The sequence below is a fragment of the Triplophysa dalaica genome, chromosome 12 (assembly GCF_015846415.1).
Source record: "Triplophysa dalaica isolate WHDGS20190420 chromosome 12, ASM1584641v1, whole genome shotgun sequence".
Taxonomy (NCBI): domain Eukaryota; kingdom Metazoa; phylum Chordata; class Actinopteri; order Cypriniformes; family Nemacheilidae; genus Triplophysa; species Triplophysa dalaica.
The window spans coordinates 6,233,143-6,244,000 of record NC_079553.1 but is presented as its reverse complement, the minus strand read 5'-3'; the positions used below and the strand labels follow the sequence as shown (position 1 = coordinate 6,244,000).

Here is a 10,858-nt window from a genome sequence, read left to right as displayed (position 1 = left end):
ACCGTTTTTGTAGTCTCACTGAAACTCCCACCTCTTATCATTTCCATTTTACTATAAAGGACTAAATAAAGATGATAAAGTCTCTCTTTGATGTCTGCAAGAAAGGATGTGGAAAAACCATGGTTACAGTGCGTCAGCTTCCCTGGAAGGTATAAACAGTTTGTAGTTATAGAAAGTTACATATTTTGTGTATTTTTGGTGATATTAATTCATCAAGTTTTTAGCCTTTCAGTAGCCTATCTGCTAGTTTGGCTTTTTCTGTTGGCACATTTCAAACACATTTGAAGTGAAAAACTCCTTTATGTCATCCAAAACCTGCACAATAATATATATTTTGAGAAACGTTTCAGTGTTTTTTTATGTACAATGGATGTCAATGAGTGTGGTACACTATTACGTGATACTCTTTTGAAACTATTTACATTTTTTTATAAAATCCTATTTCATGGTGCAGATGAGATGTCATGTTTTCATGTTGAGTGGAAAAGTGAATTAAGAGAAAAAAATCCAACGATGAAACACACCAACAAAGCAAAATCTTGTAAAATGTTTTTAATTTACTTCTTTTGGTTTCCTTGTCCCCTCTGAGATGACAAATGTACAAATAATCCCCACCCCTCTAAACCGAACCCCCACCCCTGACCAATCCCCAGGTGGAATAGGCCGATATGAGACTAGTGAGTCTGGATCTTCGAGAGCGTGAATTTGACCAAATCGGGAACATTACAGTACATACAAATACAGACTAATAAGCACATGTAACATACATGTGCACACACACACACACACGCACGCATACACACACTGGGCACGCTCTGTTAAGGACTGGAGTGAAACCCGACAGGTTGACTGCAGATTTGTTCTTAGACTACATTTTCCCATGATTCCACTCCCCCACACTCAAGATCCATAGTCAACTTAATGCACGTTCCCAACAAAGAGGGCCACCATTGTACCAATATCTTCCTACAAAAAAGGGGGCCTTGGGTTGACAAAATGTAGGGACAAAAAAAGTTATGTTTTTAATTTAGACAAGACTGACCCACAGAGCACAAAGATATTTACAAGCTCCAAAAACAAAAGTAAAAACGCTCCTCTTCATTCCCCACCCCAAAAAAGCTCAGGGGTTCACCTTCTCACTTTTTTTATCTAAAATAAAATTATGAAAATAGAGGTTGTGCAGTCAGCAGCAGTGCTTTGTAGGCATTGGCTGACTGCTGGGTTGGGTCTTGATGCGTCACAGCTCGTCCCGGTCCCTAAGGATGGTGTAGCGTGTCTCGCTGGGCGCCAACTTCTGGAATGAACTCTCTGGGGGATTACTGGCCACCTCTCTATCTTCCTCCTGTTGAAACGCCACAGGTGTAAGGAATGTGCCAAACAACATATATTAAAAATCAATTTGTCTAAAGGTGGACTGAATGAGTTCATTTTGATTATTTTTAAAGACCAATAAGATCCTTCCATAAAATACTGATCTGACAAGAATCATGTTGGTGTCTGCAGACTGTTAAGCATCAAGGCCACAGGGTTCATTCTGCAGCACGCTAACTCAAATGTCAGCACACGCATTTCATTCAGACATCATCTTAATTAATGTATGTCTGCAATAATAACTTTAGATTAACACATTCTTTTCACAGATTTGGTCCAGGGAGCGTGCTGAACTCCCAACCTCAGTAAAGTGTTCTTCATAATAGGACACTTTAATCAGTGCGGAGTGGACAACGCTGATTTTTTGCCAAATGTCACCTCGATATATACAAGCAAAACAGAAATTGACTGCTAACTACTTAATATGGCATAATGATGAACTCCATAACAGACATTAATGCTTCATTTTTAAATTGTTCGACGTTTTTCGGTTATGTAAGTCTTTTACAAATTAATCAATGTGTCCGATAGATGTATTTGATTGTTGCTTTACATTTTACAGTTTAACTATTATTTTATTTATAAAAAAGCCCCTTAAATTTTTATGCATTTTGTGTCCATGTTTTATAATTCATTGACTGAAAAAAAGCTCTCCGATATACTGTCAGCAATACTATACAATTTAAACATTTTATATTTATAGACGGTTGGACGCACGCATCTGGCCCAAAGTTAACTTGCGTTCTTGTTATTGGAAATAATCTGGAGGGACTCTATTCTTTGTGGACGTGTACTGGAAGTTAAGTTTGGGCCACAAAAGCATGCATGCGAGGTAACGTTTATGTTTTTGCTTTAAAACCATTTACAGTCCTTGGTGTGAACATTCCTTTAGAGTTGTCGCTGGATTTTGATCAGTGTTAAATTTTTGGAAGTTAGAAAAAGTAACACAATTACTGTATTATCACTGTTGATATTTTAGAGGACGAGTTTCCACCCAAATACAAACTGTAAAAAAGCCAGCTGAAGTTATGTTCACTCTGACCTGTCCTGGAGTGCTGTCTGTGGGGTCAGGGCCGTGATGAAACTCTCTGTGCAACTTTCCTGAGTGCAGGTCCAATACAAACTGCCTCAGCTTTCCTGGAACCTGTACATAAACACAAGGCATCATAAACAAGTCGCTCAACGGACAACAAATAAAAACAACAACAAACATGAGCCGCATCATTGATTTAAAAGTGATCAGATAAGAGTCTCGAGAAAGCCGACAGTCTCCAAAAGCACAGCAATCTAACAAGATCAAGACATCATCTGCACTGTCAGAGACGCCATGGATACGTTAAACCCCCTGGCTAATCAGCTACATCAAAGACTGAAGAGAGGCAGGGCTGATAAGGCCGTGATTGGATAATGGGATATATGTAGAGATACCCTCAAAATTGGGTAATGAAATAAGGTGTGCGCTGAATTATGATGCATCCTGTCATATACAACCTCTGGTGTCATAAATAATTATTATACTGTAATAACATGCTTATAAACAAATGAAATTGAAGTAATACTTTCACATTCATGTATTAAAGCTTTAGAGTCAGGAGTTGCTAAATTAATTGACTAAACAGGTTAAAAGATGACCCCTGAAGCTTGTTCTCTGTTAAACTGTTTTTTTTTGTGGGAGGGTGTGTGTGTTCCTTTGGGGCTGAGTCTACAATCGTTGTTTAATTGGTAGGTGTCTGGAACAAGAGATAACCTGCAGAGAGGGAGGCTGAAACATCTCCACATTAAACACACAGAAAGCCAGTATGGAAAACTGAAATACTTACGCAAGATCGCTGTATTCTGGGAAGACATACATGTGGCGGAAACTATCAATGGCAATTACAGGGCAGTCGGCGGGGGTCTTCTGAATGTGCAGCAGAGGGTGTCGGAACTTATCACAGTCAGCATGAAGGAAGTTTATAGAACCTGAGAGGGAGAGAGAGATTTTTTATTAATTCAGATGTGCTTTTTATATATATACATTATATATGTAAATTAAGAGACATATTTGAATTTATTTATTATGAATTATATTGAAGAATGATCTTTTTGTTTCATTCTGTGAACTATAACAATTAAAAAAAAATGCATGTATTTGCAGAAAATGAAGACTGGACAAACAGCTAAAAAAAACTGAAAACAGACATATAAGTCAGACAATCTCTTCTTCCTGTGTAAGTGGGTGGTTCTTGGCCAAAGTAAGCTGTTAGTTTAAGGTCTTGTTACATGCAACTAGGTAGGCAGCTTTGTTTTAAAACAGAGGCAAAATTTGCATTGCACAAGATGAAAAGTTTCTCCTCCTGTGTTGAAAATGCTGACTACTGATGTTGACCTCCCGTGACTCTGCACATACCCTTTTCACTAATCAGCTGGCGGGCAACTTCCTGCTGAAACTTCTCCAGGCTCTCCGTGTCGTCCTTCACATGGAAGAGGATCAGGAACGGGAGTCCTTCCTCTGTCAGTTCCTTCACACACACAAAAACACACGTGTCCATCACAGCGTTCATTCCTGAGATTTACAATTCTGCTGGAAAATATGCATGGCATAGCTGAGCTATAGGCGGGCCAGTGGTGCACAATCTGCCCCGTCGCCAAGTGACAGACAGGGAAGCTTTGAAAAGTTCAAAACAATTCAAAACATGTGGTCGAGTAAATCAAAAGAAAAAACCAACACCCACTAAAGGACATGGCATGTGGACTACTTAAAAACACAAACACACTTGAAACGCACACAATCGGATGTGCTCGAGTGTGGGAAAAGTACACTGAGGGGGAGGGGACTTTTCTTATGCAAATGACGAATCTAACGTTGGGCTGTACGTAAATCAAAATGCAGACAAAACGGACCACGAAGACCACGAAAATAAAGATGAACGGTGAAATGATACCTCTCCGTTTTCAAAGGTGATTTCTCGGACTAACGGCACACACTTGTCCTGCGACCAGGCGTAACTCAAGTCAAAGTTTGTGAGCGAGCCCATGTAGACCATGTCAGGAGCGTTCTCTCCAATTGGCTTATAAATAATATTATCACCGCTGAATCTCTCTGGTTTAGAAATCTCACTAAAAAGGCAAAAAGAACAATTATTCAAGTCGTTGTATACATGCATGCTGATTATTTTTCTGTAAAATGCAAGATTTTTTAAGAACAATTTTCATCAGTTTATTTTGTCTTGTCTTTCGAGCTTCAAACTATGCAAAACATCACTATTAAAGAACCACAAAAGTCATCAATGTGACTCATGTGTTTGATTTCAAGTCTTCTGAAACCACTCGACAGCTGAAAATTTAAGGCATCATTCACTAAACATGCTCTACTTCAGCTCTCAAATATTATTCTTTGTTTCACATATTCGAACTGGTGCAGTTTGGTTATGACACATACAAAAACCAACGCTGTTTGGCATCATAGATGTAAAATAGAGCCGCAACGTTTTTCAATCTGAATGTTACATTTTAGCGCTTGAGAATATTCAATGTACCATGTAGACTATTTTAACAGTGTTTTTACAGTGGTACTTGACATACATGGTCTTAATGAACTTTTATCGTATTCTGTTTGATTCTGCAAATATTCTAAGGGTGACAGTTTCATTTTTTAGGTAAACAGTTCTCTTACCCCAAAGCTGACAGAAAAACACAGTCATCTCTCAGGATGTTGGCCACTTTCTCATAGGTATGATAGTTTTCTGATTCTTTCTGTTCTATGTAACCAATGATGGTGCGTTTACTCCTCTGAAAGAGACGGGGAAAATTAAGATGACATGGCAGTGAACACTCAGGATAATCCAGGCTCTGCTGTTCTTTGTGATTGTGAAATACTCACGTCTAAAGTGCTGATCTCCTCCAGATTCTGAAGCTCTCTGATTGGATCCACTTTCTGCTGGCGAATGAAATCAGCGATGGCGGTCACTGACCTTTGACCCCTGTACTCTCGCTTCATCATCATGCCATTCCTAAACAGCTTCAGCGTGGGGTACTTGCTTATCCTGTAGCGCTGGGCTATGTCAGCTATAAAACATACATGAGGTGCCATGAGTTCTCTGTTCGCACTGCTTTTTGTTTAGCTTTTGACACATCCATGAGAAAGCTTAAAAACAATATTTTTGAACAAAATTGTGGAATTGTGTTGGAAAGGAGAACACTTGAGCATGCTTGGCTTAACAGTCTTCATTTACTCACCCTTGAGTTGTTCCAAGTCTGTATACATTTCTTAGTTCAGATGTGCAAAGAGAAAGGAATTTGGAAGAATGCTTGTAACTAAACAGTTCTTGGCCACCATTGACTACAATAGTAGGAAAAACTGCTTGATAAATGTATGTGTTCTGTTGAAGCAAACAGCTCTGGACCACTTTTAACCATTGTTACTGTTCCTTCTATGGTAGTCATTGGTGGCCAAGAAGTGTTTGCTCATCACCTTTCTTCCAAATATCTTTCTCTTTGTTCTTCAGAAAGAAAAAAAACTTGAGGGTGAGGAAATGATGACAGAATTAAATAATTTGGGTGAACTGTCTCTTTAAGCAAACAAAAATCCTTTTCAGTGTTTAAAGCTATATGAGGGACAGACTAAAGATGAAGGTCAGAGGTGGGGGTTTGATTTCTTTCAAAGAGAGATGGACTGAAGTCAATACAACGCACAAAAAGATAAAGAGAGGAAAGAACTAAAAGAAAGAAAGTAAAGGAGAGAACGAGAGAATATAAGGAAAGGGGGAGGGCCGAGACATGAAAGTAAACTAATGTGGGGGGTAAATACTCCAAAGCCGATCGGCTGGAATCTGTCATGAGCTCTCTCTCTCTCTCTCTTTCTCTCTCTCTCTCTCACACACCCACGCTGTGGGGTATCTTTGAGCCGACTTGACTTCACAGAAGATGCAGTTTTATCATTAAACCTTCAAACACTTTACAAGACATCAATAATTCTCTTTAATTTGCTTTATCTCAAAGGCAGAACGAATGTGTGTGCGCGTGTGTTTAAACTCACAGTGCTGGTCACAGTCCACCCGCGCAAACACCACCTGTGTAGCTTCTGGATATTCCTCCCGCACTATATTCGACGCCTCCTCAAATATAGGATGGAGCATTTGACTGAATCGACACCTGAAAAAAAAAAGTATCTAAAATGAGCTCAGAGTGATTTTCGAGACAGATAAAAGATATTTAAAAAAATTATTGTGTTGCTAGATAATGCTGAAATGAATCATTAACTACTATCTCAAGTCTTATCCTACACAGATGTGGTAGTTCATGAATCTAACTTGTGAAATCATATTAGTTTATTCACCATAACATTCTACCAACTGTTAAATGTAAACCAAATTTCTTATGTCATCCTTAAATATAATTTAGCCAATTATTCTGGAAGCACCCAACGGACACATACAGCAAATATTTTGCTATTATTAAAATATGTATAATGCATTGTAAAATGAACAACAACTATCTCCCTATTGATGTACACATCTGGAGGCGGCCGACAGACAGACAGACACTCACCAGTCTGCATAGAAGTTGACTAGAGCCACCCCTGCATTGTCTGTGGAGAGAAATGTGTGGTTTAATTTCAGATGAATTACTACAATGACAAAGCACCCCAACGAGACTCAAACACACACCATGTCCCTTACACAGGTGCTCCAGCTGTCTGATGCAGTCACAGCCTACACCAAACAAACAAAAAAACATACGGAGTACTCACTAAGGATGTCATCGATGTTTCCAGAATCCAGACTGGTTATCTCCCCTCGTCCTGGACTATACAGACCCGTTACCTGGCAACAACCGAGAGGAGTGGGATTAAATGATAAATTTCAGTATTTTGGGTATGTGTGCATGAGCAAACACCATAACAGTGCTTGTAAAGGAGCGAATACTGATCATCTATAATCAAACTCTCATTTAAAGGGATACTTCATCCAAAAACGAAATATTCAGTCACTAGTGACTTACTCTCTACTTGTTCCAGACCTGTCAAATTGTCAGTTGCTTACAAATATCTTATAAATGTCATTTAGACAAATTTGGAAGGTGAGTAATTCATTACAGAATCTCTTTAAAAACACTGCCCGTGTCACTTTTTAAAAATAGTTCAGTTCACCCAAAATAAACCACATTTTCCTTTGAGTTGTAATTGAGGAAAGTTTCAAAACAGTTAATGTCTTTCTTTTGAAAAGCTTATGTCAGCTCCATGACATAGGTCACTGCAAAGCAAACACAGATACACAAATAGGAAAAACACACATGACAAGGAAAGACATAAATAGGCTTCATGCAAAACTTTTCAACAAGTACAATAACCCTATAGAAAACTGAGCTGTCCAGAAACACTGGACACGAAGAGTATTTTAAGTACGCATTGTTCTGTCTCTATGCCGGGGGTCTTCAACTAACTTTCTTAGAGGGCCGGATTCCAAAAGCATAAATAGGATGCGGGCCTGTAATTTCTTCAGTTATTTTGTATGTCTGTTATTGTTTTTGTTGCCGTTACTTATAGGTCATATATTAAAACATGCACACAAATATGGAATCCAGTATTAGTGCCTTTTTATTATATTTACTTAAAAGGGATATTGTGTTTCCTTAATGGGTTAGTTCACCCAAATATTAACTCAATTGCTAACAGCATAAACTGCAGAAAAATGCACGGTTTGTCTGTGACAACTAGTCTAGCCACTATTTCATTCTGTCATTGTGATACAACACCTACTGTATTTGTGTAGCTTTTGCCACTTGACAGACTTTAATCTTCCCTCTGCCTTTTTATCAGGCATCAATCTGCTTCACCTGCGATGACCTTTAATAAACAGAAATCATTTTTCTACTTCTTACGACTCCCCCTGTAACAGGAAAGTACTTGCTGGCTACACTAAATTCACTGACATTTATAAAGAGTAAAATCTTAGTAATACCGCAACTTTAGATTCAACTTTAATCTTATACTTTATTCTCAAGTGATGTCTAGATCACTGTGGCTGACGGTATGAATAATCTTGTGAATTTACGTTGTTATTAGAGCAGTTGCTGACATGTTTGGTGAGTTTCCTTATACCAATGCATCCTGTTTGACTTTGAAGACACGAAGGAGGTCTACAACCCTCCTTGAATAAACACAGAGACAAATGGTGACGGATGAATACTGCTTAATTTATGGTCATTATGATGCTAACCTCCTTAAAGTCAAAAGGACTACACATTAATTTATTAATCTCTGTCTCTATTATGTTCTTTATCATCATGTCTATCAAAAATGAATGACTCTCAGACCCAGGTCGCCTAACACTTTAATTTTGTAAAATAAAATTCTTTAAAACATAAAAAAAAGAAAACCTTGTCGGATTTGAAATGACAAATGTGTAAATAATTTATGAAAATGTCTCATTTTAGGGAAACTGACTATGTTGTCTATTATGTCTATTAATGAACCTGTTGAAGCCTCATCATTTTGATTAAAATCATATCCAACAACACACACAGAGCCATATGTGATCCTCTACAAAAAATTGGCAGCTGCTACACTATGCTGCCTAAAATCATTGGCTAATCTCTCAGATCTCCAACTGTCACAGCACAGCCACATAAACAAAACAAACACATCACTCCATATGGGCACAGATCACAATATCGCAGCTAGACCCAACACAGGCAATGGTTTCAGAAACATGTACCACGTATATCCAACTCACACTGAAATGTAACATCTCAAATGTTTTTCCCATGTCGCACATACTGTAAATAGAGACTTTAAAAGGTTTGACCAGCTAGTTAAGGTACAGTTCACTTCCTGAAACGAGAAGCACTTTTCTTTTGTATGCAGCAGTTCGTGTTTAAAACACAAGGTTAATGTGACCTTTGTTCAAGGCCCGTGGCCTCTTGTATAAAACTTTGCATGGAATTCAGCCTTAAAGTGTGTACTGTCAAGAATCCATCACCGTGCTCCATGTGTACAGCGAGGCTCAAATAATCTACTAAAATGACTCACAATTCAATTCTAAGGCACTTCCTTTCTGTACTAGAACACAAAGTTCAACTACGTGTTTCACCCATTCTGATTTATTATTTCATTTGCCAAAACAAGACGTGAGCTATTATAAGAATGTATACCATGTCAGCCCTGGCGTTTTTAAAATGTTAAATAAGCAATTTGACTTCAATTTCATCATTTAGCAGACGCTTTTATCAGCTTTTCAAAACAAACAACAAATGCTCTGTTGTGATGTTTATTGTGTTCAGATGAAAGTTTTCTTGTTTCAATTTTATCACAAAACAACTTCAGCTTTCCCATCAATCATTAAAATAACATCACGGTTAAAGCCCATTTGCAGCAAAGGCACCGCTGCTGTGTCTTTCACATCACGCTGCGATAAGCGGAGCGGCGCAGACCGCTTCCGGGTTGACAGCCAATAGGATTCGGCCACAACAGAGAACTTCACCAACCGGCTTCTCCCCTGCGCAGTCAGTGAAGGGACACTAAACGCATTCTAAAATATTTCACGTTCACTTTAGGTCTCTAAACACCAATGCTGACAGCGTTATATCGTATTGTACGTATTGCTAAAGGGTTTATTATTTAGTTGAGTCACGTCCGAATCTATCTGTTGACACCCGGAAACTTCTCAGCTATGAATGGGAAAAGGACACATGAGGCTAACAAACTCATCGTTATCGACAAGTAACATGTAATAATCGAACCCCAGTAAGCTTTAAAAGTAACCTGCATTGAGTTTAGATGAGGTCTAATGAGATGAGATCTCTTGTCTTCATAATTTTCAACACTGAAACCAAACATTCCACTGGCCAGTTAAACACTTTCAACTAAACTGCCCAAAATGAAGGTTTTATAATGCAGGGGGCACTTGGTCTGCCTGTAAACACACTTAATGACGTCATTATTTGTCAATCTCTCCTTCATTTTGGTTACGCATTAAATAGTTGACCCGCAACTCTCAAAACGTCCCACACTTGCGGCTTCTACAAGTCCGGTCAGTGTGATAGCTGGTTAGCTAACGTTACATTAGCCAGCTGTCCAGCAGTTTCTAAGCTATTCGTGCTTAACATACATCCATTAAAGCACACCAGACACTAAGAACCATCATAATTGACTAGTTGGCTCAAATCTTAAGGCCCTCTTGCAATGACTCGTTAAATAACGACGTTATTCAGGAGCATCACAACCCAACTCACATAACGTTCCGCTCCCTACAGCTAACGTTTTATGAGCTAGCACAAGCGCACCTGCGAGTGTTAGGGGAAATGCTCAGCCACGTACCAGTAGAAGGGTGAAGTAATGCAGTTCGGAAGCGGGTATGATTGATGATAATTTCATTGTATAGTGGTATTGGTTGAGGTTGCGCTGTTGTTGGATCTCGTCAGTCTTTCGATACCACCTCCTTCTCGTCTGCTGCAGGAAACAGGCAGCACATACGGCCAGGACTCCGGGAACTGGAATTCCGGGTCT

At 38.8% G+C, this 10,858-nt stretch overlaps 1 protein-coding gene across 1 annotated transcript; it reads right to left on the bottom strand.

Moving 5' to 3' along the window:
- Nucleotides 1-611: 611 nt before the first annotated feature.
- Nucleotides 612-10,835, bottom strand: erp44 (endoplasmic reticulum protein 44). The gene is made up of 11 exons (XM_056763272.1): nucleotides 10,670-10,835; nucleotides 7,103-7,175; nucleotides 6,901-6,940; nucleotides 6,389-6,504; nucleotides 5,234-5,418; nucleotides 5,027-5,142; nucleotides 4,296-4,470; nucleotides 3,761-3,872; nucleotides 3,190-3,333; nucleotides 2,414-2,514; nucleotides 612-1,342 (listed from the first exon to the last, which is right to left on the bottom strand). The coding sequence occupies exons 1-11, from the start codon at nucleotides 10,724-10,726 to the stop codon at nucleotides 1,238-1,240; spliced, it is 1,224 nt and encodes a 407-aa protein (XP_056619250.1). The 5' UTR covers nucleotides 10,727-10,835; the 3' UTR covers nucleotides 612-1,237.
- Nucleotides 10,836-10,858: the final 23 nt, after the last annotated feature.